The sequence below is a fragment of the Danio rerio genome, chromosome 5 (genome assembly GCF_052040795.2).
Source record: "Danio rerio strain M-AB ecotype USA chromosome 5, GRCz13ab, whole genome shotgun sequence".
Classification (NCBI taxonomy): domain Eukaryota; kingdom Metazoa; phylum Chordata; class Actinopteri; order Cypriniformes; family Danionidae; genus Danio; species Danio rerio.
The window spans coordinates 75,962,634-75,978,152 of NC_141025.1; the positions used below are offsets into that span (position 1 = coordinate 75,962,634).

The window sequence follows — 15,519 nt, forward strand, 5'->3', positions numbered from 1 at the left end:
TGACTTCTAGCTGATCATTTGGTATCAGAAGTGGCTAATATGAAAGGCAAAGGCCTCTAGATTACGCTTATTTTATGCTTGTATTACGTTTATTTACGCTTACTTATACCAAATTCTCACCCTGTTATTTACTTATTTTATTTTTTGGCTTCTGTTTTTATTTTACCCACTTTCTGGAACTGTTTCGCCGGACTCAATCTCCATCCCCTCTGCGTCTCAAGTACGCTGACGTATTGACCTTATTCTAAAATGCGGAAGTGCGCCTGTTTTCGCGATTGTTTTAGAACTTCCGATTCAGTCGCCTATGGGGGAAATGACTAGGAATAATAAACGACAGAAAACGGTCAAACTCTACAAACAAATGTTTGCATGACTATAGAGACCAAGTAGAATAATATAATATGGAAATGTCAGTTTGCAACATCAAGCAGCGTAACGAGCAGTTTGTAACGTCTAAAAATTAATGGAAGTGGATGAGACCGGGGCGAGGCAGTGGCGCAGTAGATAGCGCTGTTGCCTCACAGCAAGAAGGTCGCTGGTTCCAACCTCGGCTCAGTTGGCGTTTCTGTGTGGAGTTTGCATGTTCTCCCTGCCTTCGTGTGGGTTTCCTCCGGGTGCTCCGGTTTCCCCCACAGTCCAAAGACATGCGCTGTGGCGACCCCGGATTAATAAAGGGACTAAGCTGACAAGAAAATGAATGAATGAGACCGGAAGTCTTGAGCCAAAAAGATTCAAATGGCTGCGCCCGCTCGTCGGCGAAGAATTAGGTGAATAGACAAATTACCATGTTTGTAAACATTCAGGATGTGTGCTCAGAAAGATTGCAGGAAAAAAAAACGGGAGCGCTAGCATTTACAGCAAGGGAATGACATCCAGTGCGGAGTTTGTTGTTGTCTTAGAAATAAGTTATATTGATTACATATTATATATATTATTTACATAATGCTTTCAGTGTATTATAACAGCTCGTCACCCAGTGATAAGCACAGTGATTCGGCAAAATTAACGTTAAAGTGAGCAGCGTTCGTCTGACAGGTCTATTTGCGAATGCACTCTCCCATTGGATAATAGATATGATTAAATGACCAAGCGTCCAACCCCAAATATACAATCTCATTGAAGCTCCAAGTGATTTTACAAGAGAGAAGTTAAAGGTCTACAAGTCTTTGGATGCCATCAATGTTGATCTGTGTGGTCATGTGCAAGAAATAATGCTCCATGATTACCAGATTCAACACTATGTAGCGCTAAAGATTCTGCCTAGCCAAAGACAAGGAAAAAAGACGGAGCAGCCTTGGTGTCATCTTTGACTCTGAGCTAAAATTTGATCGGCAAATTAATGCGGTTGTCAAAAATAGTTTTTCTCTATTTTAGATATATTGCCAAGCTGAAGTCTGTCCTCTCTTTCTGTGATTTGGAGAAGGTTGTTCATGCTTTCATCTCTTCTCGTCTGGACTATTGCAACGCATTGTATCTGGGTGTGAGTCAGGCCTTTCTCACGCGACCGCAGCTAGTCCAGAACCAACCCAAGCTCATTCTGAAAACGTAGTCCCGCGGACGTTTCTGGAGACAGCGGAATATGTCCGGGGGGGTACGTACGGCTGCGTTTATTTTTTTCAAGCGAACGCTGCGGGGCGGTGTGACGCTGTTTCGCGCTTGCCTTACCTCCTTGTGGAGGGCTTCCCCGCTGCAACTCGTTTGTCCACTCAGCTCACCGTGTACGTCGGCAGGTTAGAGATGCAGAGAGGAGTCGACCACGGCGACCGGCTTTGAGTCCGGGGAAGAGCGTTCCAGCAATCAGGTAAGACAAAAACAGAATCCCAAAAATTAAGTGAACGAGTTTCGTAACAGAGTGAGAACGCTGTGAAATCTGAAAACGCGGTAGAAAAAATAAAATTAAATAAGGGCTTTTATTTTTTTGGACGGCTTTTGTAAACTGTTGCTCGGGTTTAGGGAAGCGAGCGGAGAGGCGGGTCGATCTGTAAAATTGGTTGGGTTCAGGGAAGGAGGAGGGCGGGTCGGCCGATTGGTTGGTCGCGCAGTCAATCATCCGGTCAGTCGGACAGCGGCCTCTGTCGGGTTCACGCAAGAACAGCGCGGGCGCGAACCGCACTCACGAGAGGCGTCCGAGGTGCGAAAAAGCACACAACAGCGGCCTCTCGCATATTCACAAAAACAACTGCAGCCGTACGTACCCGCCGGGACGTATTCCGCGGTCTCCAGAAACGTCCGCGGGACTATGTTTCCACAATGAGCCTGGGTTGTCCAGAACGCAGCTGCCAGGCTCTTAACAGGCACAAAAAAACCCAAAACACATTACACCTGTACTTGTTTCTCTACACTGGCTGCCAATCCAGTTTAGAATTCAGTTCTAAGTTCTGTTGTATGTTTATAAATCCCTCCATGGCCTGGCCCCTGAGTATATTTCTGTGCTAATTATTATGCACCAACCCATGAGATCTCTTCGCTCTATGGATCGTCTCTATTTGCAAGTTCCTAGATTAAAATGTTGAGGTGATAGAGCTTTCTCAGTAGCAGCTCCAAGACTTTGGAGCGATCTTCCACTCACTTTAAGAACAGCTCAAACTTTTGAGTCTTTTCAGAGGTCACTGAAAACACTTATTTTCTTACGCTTTTAGTCATGTGATATGAGTTTATGTGTTTTGGTTTTGTGTACATTTGCATGCATTTGATGTGTTTTATGTACAGCACTTTGGTAATCATTGTGGTTTGTGAAAGTGCTATAGAAATAGTCGAGTCGAGTTGAGTTTTTGATTTCAGGGTCTTTTCTCTGAGAAACGGCAACAATATTGACAGCCCAATCTTCGCTATAGAGTGTGTTTATATAACTACACATACCTTTATTGGTGAGATGTGCGTGTGAGGAGCGTAACTGTGCATGGAGTCCATGGCCGCCAGGTTCTTATCGCTGGTGTGCAGCATCTCTGCGCTCTTGCTGTGAGCCAGGTGGGCGGGGCTGTGCTCCAGGGGCGGAGTCTCTTCATCCTGATACCGATATTTCTACAACACAAAGAAAACAGAGGTGAAGTCACAATTATTAGCACAATTTTTTATATATATATATATACAGTTGAAGTCAGAATTATTAGCCCCCTGAATTATTCATGACTGCATGTGCTTTCCGAAGGCAAGGCAGACCTGCCAGTGCCAAGCTGTGAGATCCTACCTTGATGACTGGGTGAGAACCCGTTTACGGACCCACAGCACACAGTATTTAGCCGTTCTTATAGGGTCGTATGTGTTTGTTTCGATGATCCACAGGGTTTGTTGCATGTTTTTCCCCGCGATGCTGTCAGGGCCGATACAGCAAAGCTGTGTAGGTGCTGCAAGCATTTTTGTTGGGAGAGCAGTACAAGAATCCCCCAGATTACCAGTGTAACAGTGTGAAAAATACTTTCATTTTGACTCGTTTTATTTATTTATTTTTATTTTAATTCATGGAAGTAGAAACTAAAAGCAATTTGTTTTATTTTTATTTGCTGTTTACCATTACTAGTAATCTTTTTGTCAAACTGAAGTATCATATGTTATGTTATAATGGTTATGAACTTCGCAATTTTGTTCTTATTGTTTATGGTTAATCAGTGGTGTTTGGATAGTGGAACTAATTTTGGGGTGATGTTTGAGGGGGGAGCAACTTTAGCGGAACACTTCTGGCTTTCTAGAGAGTGGCTGCATCCGAAACCACATGCTTCCATACTATATAGTACGCTAAAATCAGTATGCGAGCCGAGTAGTATGAGAAGTACCCGGATATATATATACATACATACATATATATATATATATATATATATATACATCTTTTCAGAATAAACAAGTTTCATCTATGAAGTGGTCGTGGGTTTTGTGACTTTGTGTTTCAAGCAGCAGGGCTAATGGTTAAAATAGAAAGGGGAAGAGACCTGCTGCACTGAGTCTGCATTCAGACCCGGGGATTGAGAGATAAGTACTCATTTAGTGTTTATATAAACACGATTATCTTTACAATGATATAAATTGTGGTTCCGGTATGAAATTACGAATAACAAATGTAGCAGGGCATTCAATTACTGTTTGCATTTTAACTTTGTAAACTTTAAACTCATGCGTCTCCTCACGGTTTGTGTCTCATTTTGTGAGCTAACTGACAACAGTTGTTCGCTCCCCTCCTTCTACCCTGCAGGCCACACCCACTGTTGCCTCTGATCGTGGAGCTCCACGCACACTATGATGCATTTTTTTTTTTAATTCTGAGGTAGACTTGAACCGAGAGTGAGGGGTGTCATGACCCTTTAAGATGCCGCAAACGCTCTACAGAACAAACCATCATTATACTGTACAATGACTTGCCTAATTAACCCAGTTAAGCCTTTAAATGTCTCTTTAAGCTTAAAAATATCTAGTAAAATGGGGGGGCTAATAATTCAGACTTTAACGTGTACATCAACCTATATTCTGCGGATTTGCATTATAGGTTTCATATGCACATTAAAAAGAAGCAGAACCTAATTTCTACAAAAGCAACAACAAAAAAGGAAGATGATTTTTTTGGGGCTGGATATGCTACATGACCCAGAAGAAAGTTTTGCAGGGTAAACTGATTCATCTGCTTCTCATCTCTTTCAAGCTCAAGTCTCTCCCGTCTGCAGTAGGAGATAAATTAAAGATCAGAAGATTTCCTACAATCAAAGCTCATGGAAAGGTGAACACCAGCTGGATTGAGACATTGCAGCATTTATAACAACTACAGCTCAAGTAATATAAACCTTCAAGACGCTGAACGCTGTTTGAAAGAGTGAATATGAAGGATTCGTGCCACTGATGGAAAAAAAATAAAATAAAATCACAATAACATCTTCTGCCTCATAATTAAGAGTTACTTTATTCCCCAACACAGACTCATTGGAAACACATGCTTTAGTTTTTGTGAAACAGCAGACTTAAACATACTTAAACATACGTTTGAGTGCAGGTTATAAGTAGAATGAACACTAGGAGGCAGTATGACGACAACAACTTATGTTCCTTTTCACACTAATAATATTTACAGGCAAGTATTATTGAGGAATCAATGATTATATTAGTGCAGTTCATCACACAACACCAAATAACTTCCACAAAACAACAGTGTTTTTAATGACTTAATCTTAATTTTTAATTGTATACATTTGTCTCTCCTATCTATCTCCATCCAAACTTTTCTAGCGTGATCAGTTGACTCAGTAGCTCATATTGTAATGTGTTGTGCTTGTAATTAAGAGCACTCAGATTCGAGTCCAGTAACAACACGCTACCACGAAAGAGATTAAAGCAATGTAAAATCAAGGTAAAGCGATGTAATCGCTGTGCTCCTTTGTCTTACATTTGGTTTTGAAAACATTATTGGTTGGGTTTGGGTCAGCGGTTCACTGATGATCAGTAAGCCCCGCCTTCCTGTGAACATGTATAAGGGACGTGTATCAGAAACGTACAACAAAACGTAACCTAAGTAACGAATTTCAAATTCACAAAAAAAAAAAAAGTAGACACTTTATCATCTATCATCTAAAATGTGCAACCAAACCTACCCATTGTCACAATCACCAGCGATCTAGCCTGGGTAGATCGCTGGAGAACTACAAATCTGTCACAGGACTGGACTTTAAATCCCATCATGCACCCTACACACACATCAGTTCCAGTTTTCTCCCTGATTGCACACACACAGCTGGAAACGAATTATAGACTGATTACATGGACTATATATTCACCTCACACACACACACACACACACACACACACTCATTGCTGAGTCTTGTTTCTGTTTACTGTAACATTTCTAAGCATTCCCCTGTCTACTCTTGCCATGCTTTTGACCTTTGCCTTGTTTTCTTGTGCATGTTGTTTTGCCGCCTGTTTGGTGTCCGGTGTCCTGGCTAAATTCCCTCCACCATTACCCATCATGGCCCAATCATCCCAATCCCCCGAATTGGCTCTATCACTTTCTCTTTACTCCACCTACTGTATAGCTGGTGTGTGGTGAGCGCACTGGGGCCATTGTCCTGTGGCTGCCATCGCATTATCCAAATGGACGCTGCACAGTGCTGGTGGTGTTGAGAATCCCCTCTTATGATTGTAAGGTGCTTTGGGTGTATGGCCATACACAATAAATGGGCTATATGAATACACATTAAATAAAATAAAAAAAAATACACTTTCTGTATGTAACGTTTTCTAAAACAAATTATTTTAATACTTATAAATGTAAAAATAATAATAATAAATAATGATTTTAATACTTATAAATGTATAAACAACCTATAAATAAAATAAACTGATCAAATTTTCACCATATAAGAGATTACTGCACTATAAAAACATAGTTACAAGATTTGCTTCGCGTTGATTTGTCAGAATTCCTGTGAAATACAGTAATGCTTTAGAACGCTTAGTTTAATCAAATTTGATGAACGCGATCATGTGTGTTGAATCGGAAGGGAGTTGCTCCGGCTGCCCTGTCCTGCACGCGTTTTGCGTGTGTATGTGTGTGCGTGTGTTTCTTAGCAACAAACCTGCCTGAACATCGTTGTCTATAGCCACTTAATCAAAAAGTTACGAATTGCCGAGAGATTGCGTTGCACTCTCAGCTCACATCATTCAAAAGAAAAGGTCCACATTGTCCCCCCATTAATGTCAACAGACTGGACTCTCTTAGCAACTGACTGAACGTAAAGGAGGACTGAGTAAAATCGTTTCTACTTCATAATTAATGTTCCCAACTTACAGCAATACAACTTTACAATGAGTACAATTGTTTGTATTCAATACTTTATAATCATTTTCCATTTTTCATATCAAAAATGCCTGTATTTTGGCATAATTTTAATTTTTTTAGCAGTCCACTTGGAATCCAACATGGAAATTTTTTTTCTTTATTGGCATTGATTGTTTTTTGAAATTTAAATGGCACTAACATGCCTCTATTTTAATTTCTGCAATAAATATGGCTGTCAAGCCAGGAGCTTGATGGTTTATTGTGGGTATGTTGTTTACATGAAGAAATCTGAGTTACCAGTTAAAAAAAAAACTCTAATAACAATTATATTATGAATTTAAATAGTTTTTGTCTTGCGTTTACATTAATTTAACATTCGAATAGCCAAAATGACAAGTTTCAGTCTTTTAAATGTGATTAATCACGATTAATTTAAAAAAGTGTGATTAATTCGTTATTTTTTCAATCAATTGACAGCATTAATATATATATATATAAACACACACACATACATGGTGTTTAAAAAATTAAAAACTGCTTTTATTCTGGCTGAAATAAAACAAATAAGACATTCTCCAGAAGAAAAAGTATTATCAGACATACTGTGTACATTTTCTTGCTCTCTTAAACATCATTTGGGAAATACTAAAAAGAGAAAGAAAAAAAAATCTTTTATATATATATATGTATAACAGAATTACCCTAAACAGGCTTAAGGTTTGTTTGTATCGAGATGAGAAAGGCGCAATCCTTCAGTTTGAGCAGGAATGAGAAAAGTATGGAGAAAGTGGAGGTAAAGGGAGGTAACAGTCAGCAAGATCACATTACAATGAGCCAGCAGCACCACGATGACTGAGAGAGAACACGGGAACAGACGACTGCAAAAACACTAATGTAAAGATACAACGAAGACACAACACAACACATTAAAGGAATGAATCACAATTCACAACCTCTTCTACTTCTGCGACTTGACAAGTGTGTTTACAGGTGGGAACTGACTTGAATTGCACTGATTGTTAAAAAATACTAAATACAGAGCTATTATTCATGTAATTGTCTCAACAGGGTGCCTAAATTACTAAGTAAATCTACTACAGTTCAAGAAGGTTTTTCTTGGTGCTTTTTAAACCTTGCAGTTCATGATAAACAGCATTTACAGTAACTCATTTAAAATGGCAATAAACAGGCAATACAATACATGGGAAACTAACACCAGTGGACATCCAATCTGTTAGGAGGTACATTGAACAATTACACACATACACACACACACACACACACACACACAATCACATGCAGTTATATATTTTCACAGTACTTCATTCTGTGTGATTTATGAGACATTTTTTCTCATGGGGATGAAATAATTGTCAGAAAAAGGCCAAGATCTACTGGTTTTGCTATACTTGTGGGGACATTTGGTCCCCATAATACCATTCTATATCCAATACCATTCAAGTACCATCCAAAATAGTATTATATATATAATGAATACAATTAGTATGTCCTAAACTGTAGCACTATGAAAAGAGCATGCTAAAAGATGCTGGACAGTCTACTATTTTTATATATGGAACCGTCCATATTCTAACCACTAATATTGCCCACAGTGCATTGCATGTTGGACGTGAATTCGATTAGAACTACAAACTCGGGTGAAAAGTGTAAATAAACTACAAATGTGGCAGATGCACGAGACCAACCATCAAGTAGAGAGGCTTCTCTAAAGTTGTTTGAATGACTATTAATTAATATCTAGCCACCAGGAAAATATTTAAATCACATTTGCTGTGTTATATTTCATCTGCAACAACAATGTGAACATATATCAAGACACTGTGTAAGGAATAAAAGGTGCATGCTTACACACACACACACACACACACACACACACACATAGTAATACAGATACCCATTACTAGACTTGCACAGTTCTGTGTGCAAAAACTAATTCCTTTCTATACACACACACACACACACACACACAAACACACACACTGATTGCCTTTTAAAACAGTAATTGTCAGCAAAATAATCAGCTTTTTGTTTTTCTTTCTTTGTTTTCTTTATATTAGCTTCTTTATTAATTTTATTTTATTTATTTATTTTTAATTATTATTTGTATTATTAATATTATTATTATTATTATTTAATTTAATTTATTAGTTTTATTTTATTTATTATTATTTATTTTATTTTCATTTTTATTTTATTTAAAAAAAATGTTTGCTTTTTTATTTAAATAATTATTTATAATTATTTATTATTTTATTACATATGTTTTTAATTCGGTTTTTATTTATTTTTTATTATTTTTTATTAATTGTATGAATTATTATTTATTATTTAATTTTATTTATTATTATTTATTTACATTTTTTTCATTGTTTTTACTTTTTTAATTAATTTATTTTTAATTATTTTATTGTATTTTTATTATTTCATTAATTTATTTAATTGTATCATTTCATTATAAATTAAAAAAATACTTTTAAAAAATATTTATCATTATTCTTTATTTTATGTGCTATTTTTTATTTTATTTATTTTATTTACTTTTTCTTTTTTAATTTTTACCTTTATTTATATTTATTTATATTTAATTTCATTTTTTATTTATTTTTTGATTTGTAGTGTGTTATTATCACAAACTGTGTGTTGATTCCAATTTCTGATCATCGCTAGCATTTGAGCTTTACACACTATCCATAAGCTATCCTTATTGTGACTTCTCATAGCAGTAAGAATGTTTATACTGTAAAGACTGTAAATTCGATCCCGCTACCCCAGCCCTATCCCTAAACTCAACCCTTCAGAAATAATCTGCAGTTTTACATGTTTAAAACACTTAATTCTGTGTGATTTATGAGCAGTTTATGAGCAGTATGAACGCATTTCTTATTGCTATACTTGTGGGGACATTTAGATATTTGGTCCCCACAACATAAGGAAAACAAGGCAAACACGCACACACACACCGAGAGAAAGCAGAATCAGGTTTTCACAAAGAGTCTCCATGAATAATAAATGATGTTGGATGAATTTCTTACTGCCTGTCTATCTCTCTGTCTGCCGGTGTTCTGATTCCACACAGCAGGCAACAGTTATAAAGGCCAAATGTGCGCCCAGTGTTAGTATAAAAGGCTGTTTATGCTAACACAGAAATCAAAGTCACAATGAGGGTTTATATGTCTAGAAAACTAGGGGTAAACAGTGCAATAGAGCAGATACAAGAGACAAAATCCAAAGAGAATAACATTTTTAGTGTTTACCTTTCTGGTAAATAAACTATTTTTCTGAATAACTTTTTTCTGAAAAGCAACATCATTTAAAATAAACATTTTACTTCTATAAAAATTACACTTACTTTAAAATAATTCATGATAAAATATGCAACGCAGGCTGCGTCAGAAACTTCCATACTATATAGTACGCTAAAATCAGTATGCAAGCCGAGTAGTATGTCCGAATTCATAGAATTCGAAAATCAGTAGGCGAGAAGTACCCGGATGACTTACTACTTCCGGCGAGATTCTGAAGTGCGCATCCCATGCACGCTGCGCTATGCCATAATTCCCCGTGAGAGAATTCATGAATGGAAGTGAGGCGACGCAACTGACGCAGGTAGGTCACGTGACCAAGACAAAATTGCGGATGTAGTACGTCCGAATTCCATTCATACTTTTAACATACTGTATAGAACGTACTTTTCTAACGGCCGAGTAGTACGTTTAAATTCAAATGCAGTACCTACTGAGTAGTAGGCGGTTTCGGACGCAGCCAATCACTTTGGCTAGTTTTAAAGAACATATATTATTGTTATTATATTAATTTTCGCTAGTTTTGAAGAATAAAAAATAATATTTTACAGTTATTGAGTAAACAAAGGGCAGCACAGCGCATGATAACCACGCACACGCATTTTACGAATTTTATCTACAGCACCGCACACGTGCATTGGTCAAAACGTAAAAGTTGTAATTGTATTTTCAAAAGGAAAATGATTTCTAGTGAGGGTTATATATTTTTATAGGCAAATTATTGAAAGGAGACAGCTGGAGAGCCACGTATTTTTGGTGAAAGAGCCACATGTGCCTTGCGAGCCATAGGTTCCCTACCACTGCCTAATGCTGTGTTCACACCAGATGCGGAACGCTATTCGCTTCATTCGCGCGTCAAACCCAGCTTCATTCGCTCGTCAAATCCGCTTCATTCACGCATCAAATTCACTTCAGAACAGACGCGAATTCGCGTGAATAGCGTTAAGTGCGTCAAAAGCGCAAAACGCTCAATTCGTGCCGCGCAGGACGTCTATTTGCGCGTTTGCATTGACTTAACATGTAAATCACTCGTGCTTCCTTAGTAGCAAAGAATTCTGGCCCAGATTTGGCAAAAAGCTGGCACAGCAGGCATTTATCTGGCACTGGCATACAGCATGTGGGCTAAACATGGCCCGGGTTTGGCAGAGGTGGCACTGTTTTTAAGGCGGCACACAAGATTTGGGCCAGATGTAAAACGTAGTATTTGGCCCAGATTTAAAAATTTGATAAGTGGGCCATGTGAGTTTGGCCAGTCTTGACCCACATTTAAAATACACTAAAATCATTTTTGAGTAAAGAAAAAAAATTCTACCAATCAGGTCACTTTGAGAAAAAGCGTGCCCATAGTGTGCCTAAAGCGCATCACTCCATGGGTTTATCAATTTCATTGCAATCGTGACACATAAACCTATCTGGCCCAGTTCAGGCCCAGTTATGAGTTATTAACTTGGCTGAGACTTGGCCCAGATATGGTCCGTGTTTGGCCCTTGTCTGGAAGCCAGATTTGGTCCAGTCATGTACCGTAATTCACTGCGGCATGTGGGCCAAGCAAAACCTGATTGTGTCGGCCAGAGCTGGGCCAGAGAAATTTTGCTATGTGGGTTGACACGCATTCCGCGTCTGGTGTGAACGCAGCATTAGAATGTCACGACTGACCAATCAGAATCGAGTGCTCCAGACAGCTGTGTAATAATGATGTTTTGTGAATATAGGCTCTATTAATTAATGAAATCTACACTGTGTATAAAGGTGGACTGACGATCATTAATCACTGACTGAGGAGGTTGTGCTGCATTAAATATTTCCTGAACCCCTGATCTGCTAGTTTGGTGGAGAAGTGTAATGTAAGCCAAGCCTCAGAGGGGTTTCAGGGTCTTGGTGTCAAACACTACACTTTCTCTTGCTCCTTAGGGAATTACATGTGGAAAACTAAAAAAAAAAAAAAAAAAAAAGCCTTTCACCTGGTGTATTTCGCCTTCCCTGAAACTCATGGCTATTTTGAGAACGTAAATCCATCCACTGTCATGATGTAGACTGATGTAGAAACAAATGAGTGATCGGAGATGAGTCACAGCGGTTTTATAAAGACAACTATGAAGATTTGTGTTTGAGAAACTCTCAGATAGACGTCTGACCATCTGTCCTGAACTGTGGTCCACTTCGCAGGCTATTCTGGCCAAGAACCACCTACTTAAACAGGAAGAGAGAGATTGAGAGAGAGAGAGTCTGGCTGACAAGTGGCTTTTCACGGTTTGTTTCAGATTGTGCACAGTTTTATCTAATCATTGACACCACAATAATGTGCAGTTTGGGAAAAGCTAATTGGGAAGATTTAATAACAGTGGTGTTGTTCTATGCATAAACATACAAAAAATGTGTCCAATAAATATGTGGTAATGAGTGAACACACACTCCATTGTAAGTCACTTTAGACTAGTGTTGAGAAGTTCGGATCATTTTACTGACTCGGATCTTTGAGTCTCGTTCATCGAGATGAACGAATCTTTTTTCGAGTCATTTCGTTCATTTGCTTCAATTTGCTAAAATATTATTAAAATGTTACGAATTGCTTCCAAACACATCTACAACTAGCCCAAAAGCTTGATCACACGACAAACAGAATACTATAAGAAGGAGAAAATAATAATTCAATGTTTACCTGCTCTTTTGTCTATGAAGGCATTGTCTCTTTGCTCACCTCTTCCTGTCTTCAAATGTCAGTGATTCGTTCATGTTACACTGACAGTCACATATAATCTTAACCAATGTACACAGTCTGAGTCGATAGGAGCCATGATAATTAGTTCACCTTTCAATTCAATTCTTTTTCTGGCTCTAAACGCATACGATTGGCCCGTGATGAACGAAAGACTCAGACCCGATAGAGGACTCAAGAGTTGAATGGATCAATTCCTTTTTCCGGCTCTAAACGCATATGATTGGCTTTTGCCTTTTCACAATGAACGACTCAAAAGGCTTGAAATGAACGAAATCACCTGCACAAATGTGTGCACGCGCGGATGAACGAATCACTCCCTGAGAGGACTCGTAATTCCCGAGTCATATTGAAGATCTGTTCAAAAGGAACGAATCGTTCATGAACGACCCATCACTACTTTAGACAAAAGCGCCCGCTAAATAACTAATCAACCAGCATTTTTCAAAATATCTACTTTTTTGCTGAACAGAAGAACAAAACTCATAAAGAAGTAAAACCACATTGGGAAAAGTAAACGATTAGGGTAATTTTTACCTTTGATTGTTTAAGCTTTATTATTGTTAAGTCTTTAGTAGGGATACGCTGATACTAATTTTTGGAAACCGATCTGATCCTGATACCAAAATTCTGAGTTTCGACCGATATAGATCTGATCCTAATACTGTGCCGTTTTTTTTAAAACCTAATACAGATTTCTATACTTCAAGACAGGTCAAGTCAAGACATGTCAAGACAATCTGCTGCAGTTCAAACCGAGCTTCAGAATGGGGAAGAAAGGGGATTTAAGTGACTTTGAGCATGCCATGTTTGTTGGTGCCAGATGGGCTGCTGAGTATTTCAGAAACTGCTGATCTACTGGGATTTTCACGCACAACCATCTCTAGGGTTTACAGAGAATGGTGTGAAATATCCAGTGAGTGACAGATCTGTGGGCACAAACGCCTTGTTGATGCCAGAGTTTAGAGGAGAATGGCCAGACTGGTTTTAGCAGAAAGAAAGTAACTCAAATTAGCACTCGTTACAACCGAGGTCTGCAGAAAAGCATCTCTGAACACTCAACACATCCATTCTTGAGGCGGATGGGCTACAGCAGCAGAAGACCACACCAGGGATCTTGTTGAATCTATGCCACAAAGGATTATGGCAGTTTTGAAGGCAAAAGCGGTTCCAACCCTAGTAAGGTGTACCTATAGTAATAAAGTTTGTTGGTAAAGAGATTGAAGATGTTGGCAGGGAAATTAAAAGGGCCTGCAGAAATAAGCCTTGCTGTTCGGTGCTGTTAGTAAATACGCTTTAAACAGACATTGCAACACATCATAATGATGCATAATTGATGAGGATGAATACTTTCTGTAGAAACTCTAGAGGCTCTATCAATACAATCGATATGAGACAACATATCAGAGCACTATATGATGATCCCCTGAGTGTGTTGTTCAGTCTCACGCTGTGCTCTGCTGCCGTTTTGTTTCTCTTTACAGTCAATTTTATCTGTTCTTTCTGCTAAAAGGCAGTGGTATAGCATGTAAATACAAATACAGTATGCAACGTGTGCATGCAATTCTAGAATCACCCTTGGACACACACACATAACATTCACACAACAGTTCTTTCAACTAGAGACGGGAATGTTTTTGGCCACTCTATTAAATAATAACAGAATATCTGAGGCCTGAATCTGCAAATTCTGCAAATGGGTTTCAAAATGCATGCTTTTTTAAATTAAACTCCTATTGTCTCTAAATTAACTACTGTATATATAAAAAAATCTAGTTTGTGAAAAATGGTCTCATTATGAGCAGGCTTATTTTGTGTTCATTCCAAGTGCTTGACCACCAAAAAATTCAGTGGACAACAGGACAGGGTGGCATTGCCGACTTCTGGTCCGACATGCAGAATACAGCGCTTGTAGTTGTTTCAAAACTTTTTTATTTTCATCTTTGTCTTATTTTATGAACAAAATAGAGGTGATAAAAACATTTAATTATTGACTCTGATACTGGATTGATTTCCCAAGTCATCACATTACTTCATATTAGCTTTTTACTGCACATTGCATTTGTTTTTGTTAGTTAATGACTCATTACCTTACATCATCTTACGTTTACTTTTTCAAATTGGCATTCTTTGCCTTTACAATCAAAGCAGCTGCTAAAAAACATCAAGCTTGCCGCAAAGCTCGCTCATTTACTGTAGTTTTTAATGCAGCTTTTCACAGTAATGCGCTGTTCACTTCTTCCAAAATAAGTTTCAAACATTCATTCATTAATTTTCCTTCAGCTTAGATTCTTATATATCAGGGGTGGCCACAGCGGCCAACTATTCCGACATATGCTTTATGATGCCCTTCAAGCCGCAATCCAGTACTGGGAAAAATGTACAACTAATTTCTAATTAGTTATATTAATTTAATTTATAATTAAAAATGTGATTATATATATATATATATATATATATATATATATATATATATATATATATATATATATATATATATATATATATATATATATATATATCAAAAAAAAATTTTAATGAGAGTCATTTCAGTCAAGGGAGTTCAAGCGTCTGCCAGCATCTATGCCAATAAAGATATTGTGCAGTGAGGCACAATTGAGCCTTTTTTTTCACATTTCTGGGTTGCTCCGTAGCAGAAGTCGTTATAGTTGATAAACTTAAAAGTGCAGTGAATGGGCGAGCACAACAAATATATATATATA

At 37.9% G+C, this 15,519-nt stretch overlaps 1 protein-coding gene and 1 long non-coding RNA gene across 7 annotated transcripts in view; both read right to left on the minus strand.

The window, feature by feature from the left end:
- Positions 1-15,519, minus strand: part of dlg4a (discs, large homolog 4a (Drosophila)) — a 226,302-nt gene that overhangs the window by 112,905 nt on the left and 97,878 nt on the right. For all 6 annotated transcript variants that reach the window (XM_087254514.1, XM_087254512.1, XM_087254513.1 and 3 more), the window contains exon 2: positions 2,860-3,021. In XM_087254514.1, the coding sequence (XP_087110640.1) occupies positions 2,860-3,021 (162 nt within the window). The remainder of the gene's footprint in view (positions 1-2,859; positions 3,022-15,519) is intronic.
- LOC147844528 (uncharacterized) lies at positions 10,795-14,113 on the minus strand. Its single transcript, XR_015492160.1, has 2 exons — positions 11,688-14,113; positions 10,795-11,118 (listed from the first exon to the last, which is right to left on the minus strand). It is a non-coding gene; the product is annotated as an uncharacterized LOC147844528 (long non-coding RNA).